Source organism: Pipistrellus kuhlii, unplaced genomic scaffold, assembly GCF_014108245.1.
Source record: "Pipistrellus kuhlii isolate mPipKuh1 unplaced genomic scaffold, mPipKuh1.p scaffold_m20_p_2, whole genome shotgun sequence".
Lineage (NCBI taxonomy): Eukaryota > Metazoa > Chordata > Mammalia > Chiroptera > Vespertilionidae > Pipistrellus > Pipistrellus kuhlii.
The window spans coordinates 163,540,184-163,561,292 of NW_023425515.1; the positions used below are offsets into that span (position 1 = coordinate 163,540,184).

The following is a 21,109-nucleotide window of genomic DNA, read 5'->3' on the forward strand; positions in this document are numbered from 1 at the left end:
CTGTTGAACACTAAATGGCTCTAAATTGAACAATTCCTCTTCTGCTCACTCTGCTTACTGTACACTGTGACACTTTCCCCACTGGATCAAACTTACTGTTCAGGTTACCCCGATATTCTGTTCCCTCTATGACAACTGTATCTGTGCTTTGGAAACCAGGAGCCTGGCAGAGTGAGCAATAGCATAATCCTAAGTGAATGTATCTCCTCCTCCTCTCAAAACTTGTTTTCTTACGAACAAAAGGAGGGATTGGTGGAGGGATAGGCCCATTTTTAAAGCGATTTCTACCTGGGGGAGACATGGTACTAAGTCCTCTGGATCAAAGGCTTTGCCCAATACTACCACTGCTCAGAGAAGCAGGCAACTGTTCCTGCTCTTCTCTGTAAGTTGAGGCTTTTAAACTTCTTTCTGTGAACAGGACAGATACTAGGGCTGGGTAAAAGTGTGGTATATAAAGACATAGAGGAGCCGAAACCAGTTTGGCTAGTGGATAGAGCGTCGGTCTGCGGACTGAAAGGTCCCAGGTTTGATTCTGGTCAAGGGCATGTACCCTGGTTGCGGGCACATCCCCAGTAGGGGGTGTGCAGGAGGCAGCTGGTAGATGTTTCTCTCTATGGATGTTTCTAACTCTCTATCCCTCTTCCCTTTCTCTCTGTAGAAAATCAATAAAATATATTATAAAAAAAAAAAAAAAAAAAAAGACATAGAGGAGTGGGGAGGAAGTAGCCAAATGGAAGAGTGGCCATTTATATGTACATTCCATCAAAGAGCCAGTCTGAGGAATTGAGAAGCCAGAGAAGATGGCCAACAGCCAGACAGCTTAGGAAGAGTCCCAATCAAGCACTCTCGGCTGTAAGAGGCCTGTTCGACACAAGGTCCCACACATATCTCCAACTCAAAATCCCACAACAAACTCCTCATATGCCTTCCAACCTACTACTGTTCCTCCTCCCCCCACCAACCCACTAGTTCAGCAAGAAATTTGGGCATCATCCTAGATCCTTCCCCTCTCCCTCACCCCCACATCTAATCAGTCACTGAGTGTTGGCCATCCTCTATACCTTATTATTTCTTATTATTTCTGACTCATTTATTTTGCCAAACCTCTAAAGTTGCATCATTTTTCACCTTCACTTTGTGTGCGTGTGGAAAGACACATAACAAAGTTTATCATCTTAACCATTTGTAAATGCACAGTTCTCTAGTGTTAAGTATATTCACAGTATTATGAAATGGGACTCCAGAACTTGCAAACCTTTAACTCTACACCCACAGAACAATTCCCTCTTTTTACCTCTCCTACACCCTGGTAACCACCATTCTGCTGTCTCTATGACTTTGACGACTCTAGATTCTTTATATAAGTGAAATCATACTTCATATCAACTTTTCTAACAGCCTCACAACTGGGCTGTCTGGATCTTTCTTAATGACAAAACCTCTCTAAAACCCTTCAATGGTTCTCTGTTTACTACAGGATAAGCCTGACGTACAAGTTCTTCTTACTTATATATGTGCACATCCCTCACCACTCCCCAGGTCCCACTTTAATTTCTAAAATGTTTGTAATTTCTATACATAACTGTCAACAAATATAACCAATATCATATATTTACCAAACCCATTTCATCCAGATTCCCTTCTAAATAGCCTATGACAACGCTGGCCTGCCAAACCTCAGAGCTCCAGGGAAGAACTAATGCAATTCCAGAGCCCACAAAAGCATTCAGATCTGGCCAACAGCAACAGAACACCTCACACTCACTGTGCTTGTGACATTTCCTTGTACCAGGCCTTCAACAAAGAGCTGGGATTTGAACTCTTTGACAAAGCTCAGCAGAGATTCAAGGGTCAGGCCATCCATCAAAGCCCGGTACTTGTCAATCATAGACCAACGGGCATATTCCAGGATTAAAAGCCGCACATCTCTGTACAGAGGACAGAAAAAAAATGTTTTGTTGTAAGACATGAATCTTAAAGAAATTAGAGAGATTTTGTTAAATTTCTACAGATGATATATTTTAAAGAGAAACTATTTCTACCACTATTTAAGATGGGGAAACAATCACCGAAAAGAATTTAAAATTGCACACAAACTTTTACACAGATTTCCACATAAAACATTTCACATAAGTTGCGAGATAAGTTACACACCAATTTAAATTTATTACTATTTTTATTTAAAATCTAACATTTTACTAATTACTAGAAGTCACCTTTATAGACTGAAGTGACCATACAGGTAGTAGCTTTAGGCCAAATTCAGACTGACTCTGACCCCACACTAAGCTGCTTAACTTCGGCAAGTCACCTGTGACTCAATTTCTTCATTTATGAAAGAAAAATAATAATGGTGTTTTGGTGAAAAATATATAAACAAAGTTCTTAGGTCTAACACATAAAATAATGACTCTTCAGTAAAAAGGTATTATTATTACTTTACCACATTTTGATAAAGTAGCATTCAGGAGTAATTGCACACACAGGGCTGTTTTCTCAACATTTCAACAGTTCCAGACACTCTCATTTCCAACTTATATTTGGTTATTAGTTTTAATAATCAGGTTATTAGTTATTACCTGTCTGACTCTTAACTACTTCCCTTACTTTTGAATTTGGTTATTTATGGGCTCATTATTGCTATCAGAAGCAGAGCCTCTATATCAGGTTGTGCTGTTTACCATTTGCAGACGCACAGCAAGAAAGTGAAGTGAGGGCTTGCAAACCATGTGCACAGAGGGCTGGGCCTGCTCAGAGGGGAATTTTTTTCCTCCCATAAAGGCTCCACAAGCTGACAGAGGGTACCCCAAGAGGTATTTCTCCTGGTTCACACCAAGGTACCCTCTAGGCTACAGGCTCTGATGGAAGGCCGAAGAGGGCTGCTTATTAGCAGAGGGTTTAAGCATTAGTACACAAACTGTCCAGAAGTCTTTTAGCTCTTTTCTGGAACTTTGGCTGAATTCTGGATAGCTGCCATTGCTAGACAGATAAATGATACGTTAAACAATTTATCTCAGCTACTCATCCAGCACCCAACACAAAAATATCACTAGCAGGCAATTAATTTTAAGCTATAATAAAGCCATAACTTCTTCAACTGTTATTTACTTACATACTTTGGAAAAACCACCCTTTTTACCTTCAGCCTCTAATTAAGTATAGTGGGCTACTTTCAGTCCTACTAACAGATAGCGACTGTAGCTGAGTTTAGAAATCCTATAATCCCAGGGCCTGGTTTCTTAAACCACAGCACAATTCGAACAAGCTGAAAAGTAGCAGTAAAACTATAGTCTCAGACCCCACAACTGACCCCCAGGAAGGCAAATACTTTCAGGCCTTCAAAATAAAAGCTGATCCCATGTGTACCCACTTGGCCAGAGTCTCAGGCTTGATGAGGATGTTAAAGTAGGTCTTCTTCAACTGCTGTGTTATCATTGCAAAGACAGCTGATGTGGAATCAAACTCCGCTAAGTAATCAATAATGAGCTGAAACAGTAGCTAAAAAGAAAAGAAACAAGCACTTTAAGTGGAGAAGCATGGAAATCCACTACGTTTTTTTGGATGGTGGGATGATTTTCATTGGTTTTTACCAGGGACCCAAATGGTAATAGGCATTGTGAGAGACCTAAAAGAAGTATGTACTAATGATTCAAAGAATTTCCAGGGGCTAAAATCCTCAATAACCATCAAATTTGGAGCAATGATTCTTCTATTCTTATAATTTTCATGGGTATTCTTAAACATTTTTTTTCTTATGAACTTGAAAATAATTTTGTCCATAACCCAAATGCCCTCCCAAATAATTGGGAGTAATTGCATCCTATATAGTAATATGCAAATTGACCATCACACCCTCACAAGATGGTTGCCTATGACCAGGCTGGCAGGGGGGTTAGTAAGGGACAATCAAACGACTGAACAAGTAGGCTGTGTGGGGCGACCAGGCTGGCAGGGGGAGCAGTTGGCTGGCAGGGGGCAATTAGGCTGGCGGGGGGGGGGGGGGGTTGGGGGACAGAGAGGGGTGACTAGGCTGGCAGGAAGGACAGTTGGGGGCAACCAGTTTGGGGCAATCAGGCTGGCATGGAGGGGGCAGTGGGGACAACCTGGCTGGCAAGGGGGGGGGGCAGTTAGGGGTGATGAGGCAGGCAAGCTGGTGAGCAATTAGGAGCCAGCAGTCCAGGATTATGAGAGAGGGATGTCTGAGGGGCCCCGGACTGGAGAGGGTGCAGGCTGGGCTGAGGGGACACGCCCCCATGCACGAATTTCTTGCACTGGGCCTCTAGTATTACATATTAATTTTCAAGTAATGACAACTTTCTATCAAGGTGTCCTACACAGAAACATGCTAATTCTCTCCCTTAAAGTCTTTTTTTTAATATGCTTCAATAAGATCTATAGCCCTAGTTGGTGTGCTCAGTGGTTAGAGTGTTGGCCCATGGACAAAAGGGTCAAGGGTTCAATTCCTGTCAAGGGCACAAACCTGGGTTGCTGGTTTGATCCCAAGCCCCAATAGGGACATGTGCAGGAAGCAACCAATTGATGTCTCTCATATCGATGTTTCTCTCACTCTCTCTCTCCACCCCTCCCTTTCACCCTATCTAAAAATCAATGGGAAAATATCCTTAGGTGGGGATAAAAAAGAAAAACAATCAAGAGCCCTGGCTGGTGCTCCATGGTTAGAGCATCAACCCACAGACCAATGGGTTGTGGGTTCAATTCCCAGTCAAGGGTATGTTCTTCAGTTGCAGGCTTGATCTTTGGCCAATGGACATAAATGGGAGGCAACTAATCATTGTTTCTCTCTCTTACCTCCTCCTCTCTATCTCTCCCCTTCTGTCCCCCACCATTTTTTCCACTCTCTAAAAATCAATGAAAAAAATGTTCTAACTCTCCAGGTGAGGATTAAAAAGAAAAAAAGAAAAAAAAAATCAATAGGAAAAATATTCTCAGTTGAGGATTAACAACAACAAAAAAGGTTTATAATTTTATTTGGACTAGTTCTGCATTTTTCTTATTTCTTCCTACGTTATTTGTTGTTGCTTTTTTCATTATAAATATTTCCATACATTTCTAAGTAGTTATTGCTACTAAAGGAAAAAGAGCCATTGATTTGGATATACTGATCTTGTGACAAGCCACATCACAAGTTATTTTTATAATTTTAGTAGCATCTTAGGCTTTCTAAGAATACAACCATATCATATGCAAAGAAAAATATTTTTACTTTTCCAAGTGTTTTTATTTTATTTACTTTTTTCACTTTAATGTAGTAGCCATTGCAAAACTTGCTTTATTGTGGTGGTCTAGAACCAAACCCACAAAATTCTGAGGTCTCCCTGTCATGCTTCTCATTCAAACTGTTATTTATTCATCAACTTCCTAATACTGGAACAACCAACCTTTTGTGTTCCTGGCACTTGGTCATAGTGACATATTCTGTTAATTTTCAAATTTTTTAAAGTTTGCATCAACATTTTACAGGTAAAATTGGTCTTGAGTTTTATATTTTTATATTCTATCTCAGGTTTTGATATTAAAGCTAGGTAAGAGTCATAAAATGAAGATCCTCAAATACTTTTCTATGGTCTATATTTTGAAAAGCTGTCTTCTATTTAGGATTTAATCTGTTTGGATCTTAAGCTACATTATAGGAAGGCCATTGAAAGTTGACAAAAGTAAAATATTCCATGGTATATCCTCCTAAGACCAATAAATATTTGTCCTCTGAGGAGACGGACAGGGATGAAGTATAAAGAGAACTACATTATTTACTAGCATTGTTGCTAAGATATGGACACTACCATCTCTTCACACAGATCTAACTTCTGCCAGGTCCTTTCCTCCAGATTTTTTTTGTGTGAGCCAAGTTCCCCAAACCTTAATATATGGTTTTAGATCTTATTTTATATTGATTTCTACCTGAGAAATCAAGATATAAAATTTGTTATTGGTACATTATATTACTTTCCTAGTATTTAATGATCTAATCCTCTTAGCTAGCACTCCATATTATCTCTTCTGCTTATGGAGTTTTAGACAAAGTGACACTGAAACACATTCCTTACCAAAAGACAAACTACTGATAGGATACAGGATCCTGTTTCTAAAAGGCTCATAAACTTAGAACTAAGAAACAAAATACACATACTTGAAACAATGAGATAGAGTATAAGAGGAAGAAAGAATACAAACATCTGACTTATACTCTATGTCAGGCATGTGTCATTTGCCTGTCAGTGTTGTATGCATTGCTACTAATTAATATCTGTTGCTCTTATGTGTGGCCAAAGTTAAAATAGCTGTCACCAGCCAAGAAATTGTAATAATAAACATTATTTAATTAATAAACATTTCTTTCTATGTATAGCACTCCATGCAAAGCCTCTATGCTTGGTGCTATGGGACAACAAATATAAATATGAAATTGTAAAGTTCTCTATGAGGAAAACAGCACTTGCACTTACAGGTAGTTTGTGGTTGAATCCTTTCACTCGAATAATTAAACCATGTTCTCCAGCTACCAGCTTATACTCTAGCTGTGCCACATCTGCTTCATAAGCTGGTTCCGCAAGGTTATGGGTGAGGATATTAACAAAGATATCAAAGAGGACCACACTGAGAATATAAAATGCAAACATCATTGTTAATTGACAAGAAATAGTCATGAAAATATATGCTTTGATTTAGAATAAGAAACTTCACTTTTACAAAGATGTTAACTCACTTCTCCAGAATGTAAAAGTATATACTACTAAGCTCAAGGTAAATACTGCTTACCCAGGACTCAGTTTCACAGGAGCATTATAGACCAACTACCTTCAGAGTGCTGCCCAATCTTTTTCATCTCATGCACATATATAAATGGTCATATTAATGCTGCAGAGTGAGGTAAGTGTAAAAGGCATCAAAGGCAACTAGCCTAAAAGCTCTGACTATTCCTGAGGCCTAGCTTTCCTCACTGACAAATTAAAAATCTGAGGAGAAAGGATGAAGGTAATGTCTTTTTTCTTAAGTGGATATTAATAAATATTAGTGCTGGTTGTCATTTTAAGGTTAGATTTTTAAGAAACACAATATAATTTCTGAGCACCACCTATGTTTTAGGAATTTTTAAAAATATATTTTGATTTTTTACAGAGAGGATGGAAGAGTGATAGAGAGTTAGAAACACTGATGAGAAACATCAATCAGTTGCATCCTGCACACTCCCTACTGGGTATGTATCTGCAACCAAGGTACTTGCTCATGACTGGAATCGAACCTGGGACCCTTGAGTCTGCAGGCCGATGCTCTATCCACTGAGCCAAACTGGTTAGGGCTGTTTCAGGAATATTTTAAGCTCTATGACCTCCTGCAATGCAGCTATTTATATAAACCCTATATAATAAAGAGGTAATATGCAAATTGACCATCACTCCAACACACAAGATGGCTGACCCATGTGGTCAAAGATGGCTGGCAGGGGAGGGCAGTTAGGGACAATTGGGTCAGCAGGGGAGCAGTTAGGCATCAATCAGGCTTGCAGGGAAGTGGTTAGGGGGTGATCAGGCTGGCAGGCAGAAGTGGGTAGGGGCAATCAGGCAGGCAGGCAGGCAAGCTGTTAGGAGCCAGCAGTCCTGGATTATGAGAGGGATGTCCTAGATTGAAGAGGGTGCAGGCTGGGCTAAGGGACACCTGACACCCCCATGCACAAATTTGGTGCACCAGGCCTCTAGAATATAACTAATTTGCTAGGAACAAAGCATACATAATCAGGTTCTCTGGCAGTCTTTAAATACAGAATCAACAGACCCACGAGTCTTCTGGAAGCTAACCCAAACTAATTTCTAAGGAACTACCTTAATCCACTAAGTCTATGAGTCTACATTAGGGGTGTCGAACTCAATCAGAGAAGGGGCCAAAATCTAAAATCCAGCCTAAATCGCGGGCCGAATGGTTTACTGAACAGTCATAAACTGTCATTGTGATGGAAACGCAGCGGAGTGCAGTGATGACAGCGGGCCACATTGCAAGGCCTGGCGGGACGGATTTGGCCCGCGGGCCTTGTGTTTGACACATGTGGTCTACATCATCAGCCTGTTTCAGAAATGAGCACTGTAAATGCAGCAGCCACAGTTCCAGTTCAATATTTAGTATTGATACAAATAATTTGTTTTGGGCACAGAAAAAAATGCATAATCAGCAGCATAGCTCTGATAGAGAAAATGATAAAATGATTCAGAATGAAACAAAATAATTTTCAATAATAAGTATTTTTTCTAGAAAAGAGGTCAATTGCTTACTTTGCTGCAGATTTCTGAATCAAAGGTGAGATCAGATGGAAACGTATATATGCTGAAAGAAAAAAGATTATAGGTAAGAAAATAAAGATCAGAGGACTCAAATATTTTATGTATCTGCTATTTATGCCCAAAATCATGCTTTTTAAAAATTCTGAAATAAGCTACTAATCCTTAAATCCTTATTACATTCTTATCCTTAGAGATTCTTTAAAAAATATTTACTATTCCAAATAATGACCAAAAGGCACACTTTAATCTACTGAAGATTAGATATATAGACAGATACCCAGAGAGACCTATGAATACTCATATTTATCAATAGCATTAGTCAGGGAGAGTGTTTACAGAAATATACATATCAATAACATTAAGGGAGAAATCCCAATGTTCACAAAAAGTTACAACAGAGCCTTTCCAAGGAAGCTGAATAAATGTTAAGAACATTTTTTTTAGGAACTCTCATAAGCTATTCAAAAAAACAAGAACACTCGGGTCTTTAATTCCAGGTTGCTTCAGTAATCTCCTATGCTATGCACAGGAACAGAAAAAATAAGCAACACGCTTTGGGCTACCATGTTGAAGAAAAGGATTTTAGAGTCTGTTTAACTGTATACTATGTCCTCTATTCAGAAAAACAAAACAGTACAGGGAGATAGATATACAGAAAGAGGATATGTTTTTGTTCATTTTAGAGAGAGGAAAGGGGAGAAAGAAACATCAAGCAGTTGCCTCCAGTGTGTGCCCCAACTAGGGATTAAACCCACAACTTGGGCACGTGTCCTAACCAGGAATCAAACCCACAACCTTTGGTGTACGGAACAACACTCCAAACAATGTTCAAAAGTACCTATTCCCTAAGATGGCCCAAAAACCTGCTGTGCTTTCATTAAACTGAAAGTAAAATATCTGAAAAACAATTTCATGTTAGGTTTGAATCTTTATTTCCTAGAATCTGTAGTGTCTACAGGATTTTTGTGATAGCACAGGAACACAATCTTGATCTAACAGATATGCCTAGAAAAGGTATGCAAATGGAAGGGGAAGGAAAAAGGGAGGTAGATGATAGACATAAGGAAAAACATTTTCTACAAAGTGAAGAAACATTTGTAACACTTATTTCACTCCTTTAAGGGATGGAAAATTTTACCTTTGGGGATTTTGAATTTGTTGTCTTTCTTATACCACAGGCAACCTTGTGGTGTGTTCACAATTTTAACAGGGTATTCTGTCTCAGGAGAATCAAAGGCTTTCAACATGAAGTCCGAGGCTAACAAAAGAAAAGAGTAATAACTCATTCAGACATATTAGCAGGGTTACTAGCAATCCATAATTGGTTTTAGAATTCTAAGTAACTTTTCTTTGTGAAATCTGAAACATTCTTAAAATATTTTTTCTTTATGCAATTAAACATTTTTGCTATTTTCCATTCTAATTGATTTTTTAAATGCTTTCAAAATGATTACACTGACATCACAACCCATTACACTGATTTCACAACCCTCTAATGGGTTGCAATCTGTAGTGTGAAAAACACTAAAACAACCAGATGAGATAATGGTGATTCCTACATATACTGAATGAAAGGATCAGCTATGATAAAGCAAAAACAAATATTTCAGAGATTCCCCAAATCTAAGTTAAAGTCCTGTTTCCTCCATCCACCAACTGAATAGTCTTGGACAAGTTGCTTAGCTTTTTTAAGATTCAGTATTCTTATTCAAAGAAAACAGTAATGGCCATCCCAGTATTACTGGAAACTCAAATACGAATCTAATGATTCTTTGTAAAACATACTGTTCTATACAGGTGATATTTTATGAGAACATGGATGGATTATGTATAATGATAGCTATTTACTGACCTATGTACTTGTTTTCAGCTGGAAGATGAAGATCTGGATTTAATTCAAAATTACTCTTCCACAGTTCAGTCCAAGAGTTTTCAACATCTGTAGAAATAGAAAAACAAACTGATCCAATAAACAATGCAATGTTCAGAATTGTCTCAATAACAAACCAATCAACAACTGGCTTTCACAAATCAATTCTTCTTTCTTAGGAAACCAGTGATTGACATATCTAGGCATTCTAGGCTCTTGCTACTCAGTGTGGTCTTTGCTGCATTGGTATTACCTGGGAGTTTGTTAGAATTGCAGAATCTCAGGCCCCACCCCAGAGCTACTAAATCAAAATCTATATTTTATTAAGATCTCCAGGTGGTACATATGCACACTGAAGAAGTTTGAGATGTACTTTTCTAAAACATATTCAAAACTGCCCTCTAATTATTAAGACAACAGAATTTTTTTACTATCTAATAAATATAGATATAATCATAGCAGGAAATAATGTCCTGCATATATTATATGATAAGTATAAGTAATTTTCATTTCAAAGTAATCTAAAAATACATATACTTTTTCCCTACAGGAATTATCAGACAAATTATTATCTTTTTATTTTATTTTTAAAATCCTCACTTGAGGACATGCTCAGAAAGGAAGGAAGAGGGAAGGGGGTGGCAGAGAGAAAGATACCAAAGTGAGAGATCGAGACCATGAATCAGTTGCCTTCCGTATGTATCCCGATTAGGGATTGAACCTGAAACCTAGGAATATGTCCTGAGCAGGAGTCAAACCAGCAACCTTTCAGTGCACAGGATGACACTCCAACCACCTGAACCACTCCAGCCAGGTATCAGTCAAATTATTAAGAAATAAAAATCCCCAAGTTAGTCAGATACACCTTTATTATGTAGGACAATTATTTAAAATATTTTACCTTCCATACTATACTGAGTTCCAAACCACTTCTCCTTGAGGTCACATTTTCCCTCATTAGCACCAGACAGGAGAACGAGATTTGCTTTATGAGGAACTAACTGATTAAGGGCTTCTGCAATGACCTAATAAGAGATGGGAATGGGGAAAGAGACACATTAACAACTGTAACCTATACATCTCTGTTAAAAAAGTAAAACCACATTATGTTATGTTAAACACCCCAAGATTTCGATATAAATGAAAATGTTTATAGTGCAGGAACACCCTAATTTATAAAATTTCATTAAACTATTTATTTTCTTTTTTAAATGTTTCTACAATAGATAATACTATATAAGCAGTACTCATCTCCAATCATATATAGAAACGGTATTACCAGTAAAAATAAGTTATCACTAAGTTTTTATATGTGTGAGATAATGTTTAACATATGCTATTTCCTTTAATTCTAAAAACAATTCTAAGGCTGAAACTGGTTTGGCTCGGTGGTGGAGCATCGGTCTGCGGACTGAAGGGTCCCGGGTTCAATTCCAGTCAAGGGCATGTACATTGGGGATGTGCCCTGGCAGTTGGTCGATGTTTCTCTCTCATAGACGTTTCTAGCTCTCTATCCCTCTCTCTTTCTCTCTGTGAAAAATCAATAAAATATATATTTTAAAAAATAATAATAATAAAATAAAATAAAAACAATCCTAAGGTACACCAATTTTATAGAAAATAACATAGCTTCAGAGGTTAAAGATAATTTGCTCAGGATAAAGATTATGTAATCTGTGCAGAATGCAGCTAGAAGTAACAAAATGTTTGTACATGATCCCAAAGAAACAGTAAAAACAGTAAAAACAATCCCAATGTTGGGCCTACTTCAATAATCTTTAAGCTATGACAAGGACTAAAACAAGATTTTATGGGTTAGTTTTGAAATGCTACTTACCATTTAAATATCATTTCTTTGAGGAAAAAATGACAAATGGTAGTTCAGAAAAAAGCATTTGGACTGTTTGGCACAACCATCATGGGGAGGTGACGAGAAGGTTATGGTTGCTGCTTCTTCCTTTCCCTTTCCCTGCCCTCTTTAAAATCAGTAGTTATGTTTTACCTTACATCGAAGTTTCTCAAGCTTAGCATTATTAACATCTTGGACCAGATATATTTTGTTGTGAGGTGCTGTCTTCAGCACTGTAGGATATTTAGCCATATCTCTGGATTCTATCCACTAGATGCCAAGAGCAAACACAATATGACAACTGAAATGTTTCTAGATATGGACAAATCTCCCCTAGGGGCAAAATCACCCCTGTGAGAACTGTTACTCTATAAGAAACGAAATTACTTGTTTCCCAGGAACAGTGAAGGAATGTTCCTGACCAACTTTATGTGTATGTAGTGTTTTCTATAAATCATATATATTTTGAATTCAGTGACTCTATTTTTCTGGTAAATATTTCCAAAATGATTAAAATTTAATTGTGCAGTGTCTCCAATGGAATTAAAGGGTAAGGCTAAACAACTCTCTAAGTATGCTTAGCAACCAAAGCACATAATTTTTAGGAATCACTTGAACTATTTAAGTAGATGTTTCAATACTTGAAAAATGGTGACAATAGTACCTAAGAAAAGGAATTCGTTTTCTTTTATAAAAACATAATCATATACAAGTATCATGGAAAATTATCCACAAAACTATTAAAATTTCTTCGATTTAAACAACTAAGACACAACTAAGTACAATTAAGTTTTCTCCATTCCCATAGTTCTTAAGCACTTTCTCAACCTTCTTTCTCTAAATGTTAAGTATTAGAAATGGAAACCTCCTTACTTCTGGCTTGTATTCAAAAAGAAGCTGATCTCCAGTGAGAAAGTCCTGCAGAGGGTACAGCTGCATGTTTTCGCACATGTTTTCCACATACTCAACAGGATCTGTCTGAAAAGAGGTAAAATTATTTCACACCAGAAACTCCCCATCATTATTCTTAATTTGCCACAAATACTTTTTTCTCTTTTTTAAAAAAAAGGATGCATCAAAGCTTCTGAATTGATAGGCCCAAACATAACTGCAGCTTAAGAAACTGATGGTCAGAATTCCAAAATGATATATAACCAGAGCTACTACCTTAAGGAGCTTAGCACACCTCCAAACACCTTTCCTGAACCCTCCCACAAACCAGGCCCTAATGATGTCACAGCCTCTTGATGAGAACAATCACAAGACTGAACTGTAAAATCACAATATGGGTTTTTTTATATGTCAAGTGCCCAACAATGCAGTGAGGTCCCTAAAGACAGGATCTTCATCATTTTAATCACTGCAGCACTATCACCTAAAAGATACCTGTAGCCCAACCGGCATGGCTCAGTGGTTGAGAGTTGACCCAGGAACCAGGAGGTTGCTGGTTCGATTCCCATTCAGGGCACAACCCTGGGTTGTGGGCTCCAACCCCAGTAGGGGGTGTGCAGAAGGCAGCCCATCCATGATTCTCTTTCATCATTGATGTTTCTCTCTCTCTCCCTCTCCCTTTCCCTCTAAAATCAATAAAAATATATTTCAAAACAGTAATAAAATAAAAGCTATTTGTAACCATGAGCCAAATTTAATGTCAAAATCAAAATGTGTGATTAGATAAATCTATATAAAAAGTTGTATTAATCAACATATTATATTATTTCAATTTAATGCACAGAATCTTGAACCAAGTGGAATCAAGTGGTCCATTCCCACGTTTTATAATGAGGACATATATTCAAACTGATTAGATAATTTGCCTGAAGTCACACAGTGAAAAAGTGACAGTTTAGATACTAGAACTCAGACCTCCTAACATAGTAATGAACACTCTTTCCAAAACACCACACTACCCAGTCCTTTACTAGACAATATGGGTTGTTCTCACAGCTAATTGAAGACAAAAAGAAGTGAAGGTTACTGCATCCCTGGAGGAAAAATGAGACTAACATCCATCAAATTAGAGACCACAGGAATATCACATAAAAACAGAATAAGGAAAAAATAGAATAAGAAAAAAGAGAAAGATTCATTATTAGCCTCACCCACTCATATACTTTAGGAAACTAAGTAAATTAGTAACTAAAGTGCTATTATTTTTTAAAATGACCCCTCCTCTTCTGTTTTAATTTTTTTAAAATATATTTTATTGATTTTTTTATAGAGAGGAAGGGAGAGGGATAGAAAGCTAGAAATATCGATGAGAGAAAAACATCAACCAGCTGCCTCCTGCACACCCCCTCCCTATCAGGGATGGGCCTGAAACCAATGTACATGACCTTGACTGGAATCAAACCTGGGACCTTTCAGTCCACAGACTGAGACTCTATCCACTGAGCCAAACCGGTTTCGGCTGTTTAAATTTTTTTTATCAGTTATTTTTACCAGCCATCTATATATATAAAAGACTAATATGCTGTATCCCTCCTACTGTCCAACTGACATGCACTGACCACCAAGGGGCAGACACTCAATGCAGGTGCTATTGTGACACTGGACAGCACCACAGACCTGGCACCAACAAACCAATACTCAGCTTCCAAGTGGGACACAGGCCCCACCACCACCCCAGTTAGACACCCCACCAAATCACAGCCAATGCTGCCTAGACCCCATGGTGCAAAATGCAGCCCACAGCCCAGTCCAGAAACGGTTGCTGTGGGTTCCAAGTAATGAGGTCATGTAGCAACGCCTGGCTTCCTTTCCCTAGCAACTAGCCTCCTTGCAGCCCAGGAATACAGGTGGAAATATTTCACACTTTAACCAAATGTCTGTGAAGTGTTTTCCCATGCCTCATCTCATTTGATCATCACAGAAGTCCTGGAGTAGGTAGATAGAAGACTTTCTTTCATTAGCTGGAAAACGGAGATTTAGAAAGCTTAGAAACTTGACCCAACTGAAAAGAAGTAAAAAATGATGGATCCTGAAAATGATTTTAGGTTTTCTCACTGCACAGAATATAGTTAAACACTGCTGCAGTTACATATTTTACCCTTTGTTCTCCCTGCATGATCTACAATAATAGTCTGCTTCATGTTGATATTTACTGCTGTGTTGCTGACAATTACCTGAAAGAGAAGTTGGGGTACTTCACTGGGCTGGAAAAAGTTTAGCAAAATCAGAAATCAGGTCTAATTAAGCAACTTTATTCTATATATATAAAAGGCTAAGTTGACTTGAGCTTGCATGATACATATAAAGCTTTTGCTAGTACCATTTCCGTGTGTGTTTTGATCTATCATTGTCAATCGTGAATTTGGTTGACACTTCTATTATAGAGAAAGGGCGAATAGCAATATTAAAATATTTCTTCTAACTGATTTCCTTTCAAAGTGCACAAATTTGTGCACCAGGCCACTAGTTTATAAGTGCTCTAATATGTACGCTAAAAACTGAGTAATTTAAAATATTTCCTATGACAACACATTAAGAATCCTAGCTAAAAGCAGATGTTTGGTGTCAAGGCAAAGAAGGTACTAGGAGGGTACTAGGAAGAACACTTAAATGCTATCCTTTAATTTTTTTAAAGATATAATTCACATACCATAAAAGTCACTTCTAAAGTATATAATTACATATAGAAAATAAGTGTACAATTCAATGGTTTTTACCATATTCACTAAATTGTGCAACCATAACCACTATCTAGTTCCAGAGTATTTTCATCACGCCAAAACGGAAACTCCCCTACCCAGTAAGCAGTTGTTCCCCATTACCTACACCCTCAGCCACTGGCCACTATCAATCTGTTTTCTTTCTGAAATATCTATTCTGAATATTTCATATAAACTGATTCATATAATATGTGACTTGTTCTGTCTGGTTACTTTCATTTAGCATGATGTTTTCAAGGTTCATCCATATTGTAGCATAAAATGAATAATTTATTCCCTTTAAAAAAGTTTTTTTAAATTTATTTTAGAGAGAGAGGAAGGGAAGATAGAGAGATAGAAGCATCACTGAGAACATCGATTGGCTGCCTCCTGCACACTCCCCTACTAGGGACTAAGTCCACAATTCAGGCATATGTCTTGACTGGAAATCGAACTCATGACCTTCTGGTTCATGGGTTGACACTCAACCACTAAGACACACCAGCTGGGCTCATTCCTATTTAATAGCTGGGTAATATTCCACAGCATGGGTAGTCTACTTTTGTTTAACCATTCATTCACTGATGGGCTTCTGGGCTGCTTCCCCTTGGGGCTACCATAAATAATGCTGCTCTAAACAGCTGTGTACAAGCTTTTGTGTAAACATGTTTTCAACTCTCATGGGTATATATCTATCTAGGTGTGGAATTGCTAGCTTATATGGTAACATTATGTTTAACTTTTTAAGGAACTGCCAAACAGTTTTCCAAAGTAGTATACCATTTTATTACATTCCCACCAACAATGTATGAAATTTCCAATTTCTCTATCTTCTCCAACATTTATTGTCTACTCTCTAATTTTTTCACCTAATACAAAGTCTCACTGTCTTCCATTATTGTTATATTGTTCCTGTTTTTCTGCCTACAAAAAGCACTTAAATAGCTTTTCTTGAGTTCACATAGTTGATTTATAATATATACTGAGTCATAGTTCCTATGTAAAATTTAAAAAAATTCTTAATTTCTTAATTTAAAAAATGCTGGTTTGAATAGTTTGAAAAGGGGATACCTATTTACCTTTCTTGATGAAAACTAGTAAAAAGTCTGAAGAGGAGACATTTCAATTTTGTTTAAAAAAGGAAATATATAAATACCTAAATAAGCTGAGCTACTTGAGTTAATTTAGCAGTTCACACAGATATGGACCTTTCTGATTTGTTCTGACTTTGCACTGATTAGGTTTTAATTTAGGTGTTTTGGGCTCATGTTTTAAAATCAAAGTATTCATGAATATTGCTAAAGGTGAAAGCAATGAGTTACAAAATGAGGAGATGGCAGTAAAAAATATTGAAATGCCTTGCTAAGAAGGAACTGAAGGGACAGAAGGAAAATGTCACTAACTCAACCAATGCTAAAAAACAGATTCCCCAAGAAAGGAATTTGGGTGTCACTTATAGTTTTAGTCCACAATTTTTGTTCCCACTCCTTCTCTGCCACAGTACTAGCCCACATGTTGCCACTATAGCTGATAAGAACACTGAATAAAATCATCCTTGGTAAGGTATATAGCAAGATTTGTGGGTTCTATGCATATCAATCTATTTACAGGGAGGAGTGTCTACAGAACACTAATGGACAAAACAAGTCACAGCAGTCTTTCTGTTTTTACAGAATAAGATTTTTATTTCAATTTCAAGTGACTTTAGTATATAGATCAGATTACATAGGAATCAATAGCAAATGGAAGCTCATAGTTTTTGTTACCTTGTTCTCAAGTACTTAAGTTTTCTCTACTTAAGAGTAGATATTCAGGGAATCTTCTTTAGTAATGATCCAAAAAGGTAGGTTTCAAGATGCTCTATGAACACTGGCTGGGTACTCAGTTGGTTGGAGTGTCATCTCAAAATACCAAGGTTGTGAGTTTGAACCCCAGTCAGGGCACATACGACCAATGAATGGATAAATAAGTGGGACAACAAATCTCTCTCTCAAATCAGTAATTCTAGGGTCCATTGACACCTCCACAAGATATCAGTGTACAAATGCAGGAGGGCATGGTAATAATATAAGAATATGGTTGAAAAGGAATTATATATTTATTTTCACAAATCTCTAATTTAGGATTTTTATTCAATTATGAATATGGCAACAAACCACAATAGTGTTAGTAGCATCAATGACTATAACCAATAGAAATCGCAGTATAATTGTTGCAGATATTTTAAAATATCACACTCTTTGCTACTTAAAAACTGTAATAATTATTAGACCTACCACTAAAACTTATTCACTGTATTAATAAAAATAGGATATTTTTAAAGTACTTTATTTCAATATTTCTTTGGAACTACTGTATTTTACTTTGTGCACCTAGAAACACTATTCTATGAACTGTGTAATTAATAGTATTGTTTCTTTTTTTTTTTAAATATATTTTTATTGATTTCAGAGAGGAAGGGAAAGGTAGAGATAGAAACATAAATGATGAGAATCACTGATCAGCTGCCTCTACATGCCCCCAATGGGGGATCAAGCCTGCAACCCAGGCATGTGCCCTGACCAGAAATCAAGTCATGACCTTCTGTTTCATAGGTCGATGCTCAACCACTAGGCCATGCCAGCTGGGCCAATATTGTTACAATGTTAAATTGCCTGAATATGACAATTTTGGTCAGATTATGCAAGAGAATACATTTGTTTGTAGTAGATGTATGCTTTAAAATGTAGGGGCAAAGTACAGTAATATCTATAATTAAATCTCAAATGTTTTGAGGAAAAAAATCCACATACACCCACATATACATATATATAAAGAGAGAAAGAGAAAAAAATAAAATATGGCAAAATATTAGCAATTGATGAATCCTTGTAAGGAATATACCAGTGATCACTGGACTGCTTTTTCTGAGAGTTTAAAAAGTTGGAGGGATGAACTTTTATTCTGAGGAAGGAGGCGTAGGATTGAACAGATTTCAAAAGGAACTCAAGGCACAAAAGTGTTTTTTCTTTAAATCCTGTTCTAAATTCCTTACCTTTCAGCCTTACATAATACCTTTCTTTCATATACCCTGTGCCACAGACACGTAGGATCATTCACTTTTTCATATTATCCCAGAGTTCCCCACTGATGTGCTTCCTATTGCTTAGAATGCATCCAAACCTTATCCATGTTTTTTTTTAAATTTTGATTGATTTTAGAGGGAGAAAGAGTGACAGAGAGAGAGGGATAGAAAGAGATAGAGGGAGAGCAAGAGAGAGTGTAGTATCTCTCTCTTAGCTGTGTTACCCATTCAAGCATTCATTGGTTGATTCTCTCTTTTATGTGCACTGACTGGGGATGGAACCCACATATTGGACAACGCTCTAACCAACTGAGCTACCCAGCCAGGGCCAAACCTTAAGCATTTTTTAATCCTGAACTTAATTCAAATTTATCAAATCCATGAAACCCTCCCTAGCATATTCCAATCAAGACAAATGCTCTCCTTACCCAGAAATCCTAGAATGCACGGTTTCTAACATTATATATGTTTATTACTATTTATTATCTTATAGAATCTCTTTACAAATATTTGAATTCCCCAAATATTAAGTACCATACTAAGCTCTCCATGAATGTTTATCGAAGGGATAGACGGATGCCCACACAATATGATTTGTGTCAATCTGCCTAACCCCAGTATAAATACTCAAACACATAGAGTTAACTTTCAGATAGACAGAAGGCCATCTTGAGATTCACATGACAGAGAGAGGCAAAATTAGAATTCCAGTGACACTTTCAAAAAGAGGAACAATATCCACACCAGTTTCAACTTGGTCAGATAAAACTTTCAAAAAGAATTTGACTTCTAGTACCTGTTCTTGGTAATGGAACTCATTGTCCTCAATTTTCTGAATCTCTTCAAAAATTCTATGAAAGAAGAAAATTACAATTATAAAACATATTAAAATTTCTCATTAGAATTGTCAGCAAGAAAAGAGAAGCATAAAAATAAGCATTCTGGCCATTAACGTGTAGAGAATAAGACTATGAAGCCAATATAGGAAATTAAGTAGGAAATGCCTGAAAAATGATAAAAGCAGGACTAAAACATGTCTACCGGCAGCCTAAAGGCTAAAACATACTAGGATTAACTCCTGGTCTGATTGTAATAAGTATATATTACCTTTTTTCTGGGCCTAGCTTCTGCAGCATTTTTAAATACTGGAAAACAGTATGAGCCACCTAAAAACAAAACATCTGATTACATTTTTGCATAAAGTGATATCTATATTTTTAAAACCCTCCATTTTAATTATTTACCTCATAGAAATGTTCATAACCCTCATCAGTCAATGTAATAGAAATGCTGAACACTGAGTAAGTAGAATTTTGCTCAAATCCTGTCTCACCATTTCCACCAAAGAGTGCAAGAGCCCAGCACCTATAGTCAGAAAAAATTAATCCAATCAATATATTGGGACTCATAATCTGCATATACATCAAATTACAAAATAGGTAAGCTTTCTTTGTAAAACTTGGGGAAGTTCAGCCTTTGATGCAAACATGCTTTCCAACAGTAAGTTTAAAAGTACAAATTTTAAAAGCACAAAGCCTTCCAAGGAATTGCAGTACATTTGGGAATCATAACAGGAAATTATAGCCTAATTTATTTGTTTAATAGAAAGAAACACTTATATTACAAAATAGTAAAACATTAACAGTTTTATGAAGCAATAGTAATTTTTGTTGAAGATAGAGCAAAATATTAAGAACCTAAAGCAAGGAGGGAGAAAGCCAGAAGAGAGTGGAAAACTCTAATAATATTAGTAAGGTAGAAAGGTTATGCACATCTCAAAGCATTTTACATTTATTGTGTAAGACATATATGTACCTAATATCATTATTATTTTATAATAACCCTGCCCTCTCAGCTTTCTTTGAATGTTCTATTACACACTAATGTTTTAAAGTACTTATTTAAATTGATCATGTACCTTTCCATTCTTGAATTAGTGTATAAAAAAGTTAAACAAGGAATTACTTTAATGTATTTGTCCTGATGCTAAAGCAATTATTTATATTATTTGACTAGACAATTTAAACACATACCTAAATGCATTAGGAAACATTCTGCATACTAGTATACTGTTCACAGTCCCACATAATTTTATGATTTATTTGTCCAATGAAGTTCTCATTAGTCTACCTTTTGGGGTGAGAAAGCTTGAAGATCCTCAGCATGCATGCATGCATACATACATTCATTCATTTTCTCTCTTTCATTCATTCATTCATTCATTGTTAATCCTCACCCAAGGATATTTTTCCACTGATTTTTAGAGAGAGTAGATAAGAGAAACCTCAATGTGAGAGAAACACATCTATTGGTTGCCTTCTGCATGAGCCACGACTAAGACCTGGGCTGGGGAGGTGCCTGTAACCAACATTCATGCTCTTACCG

At 36.8% G+C, this 21,109-nt stretch overlaps 1 protein-coding gene across 3 annotated transcripts in view; it reads right to left on the reverse strand.

Annotated features, from left to right (window-relative positions):
• The window catches only part of NRDC (nardilysin convertase), a 72,593-nt gene that overhangs the window by 6,979 nt on the left and 44,505 nt on the right, over positions 1–21,109 (reverse strand). For all 3 annotated transcript variants that reach the window (XM_045584593.1, XM_036447244.2, XM_045584594.1), the window contains exons 12-22: positions 19,969–20,089; positions 19,832–19,890; positions 19,521–19,575; positions 12,884–12,988; positions 11,063–11,186; positions 10,144–10,230; positions 9,430–9,549; positions 8,283–8,334; positions 6,465–6,615; positions 3,371–3,498; positions 1,766–1,928 (exon numbers count right to left, since the gene is read on the reverse strand). In XM_045584593.1, coding sequence (XP_045440549.1) covers positions 1,766–1,928; positions 3,371–3,498; positions 6,465–6,615; positions 8,283–8,334; positions 9,430–9,549; positions 10,144–10,230; positions 11,063–11,186; positions 12,884–12,988; positions 19,521–19,575; positions 19,832–19,890; positions 19,969–20,089 — 1,165 coding nt within the window. The remainder of the gene's footprint in view (positions 1–1,765; positions 1,929–3,370; positions 3,499–6,464; positions 6,616–8,282; positions 8,335–9,429; positions 9,550–10,143; positions 10,231–11,062; positions 11,187–12,883; positions 12,989–19,520; positions 19,576–19,831; positions 19,891–19,968; positions 20,090–21,109) is intronic.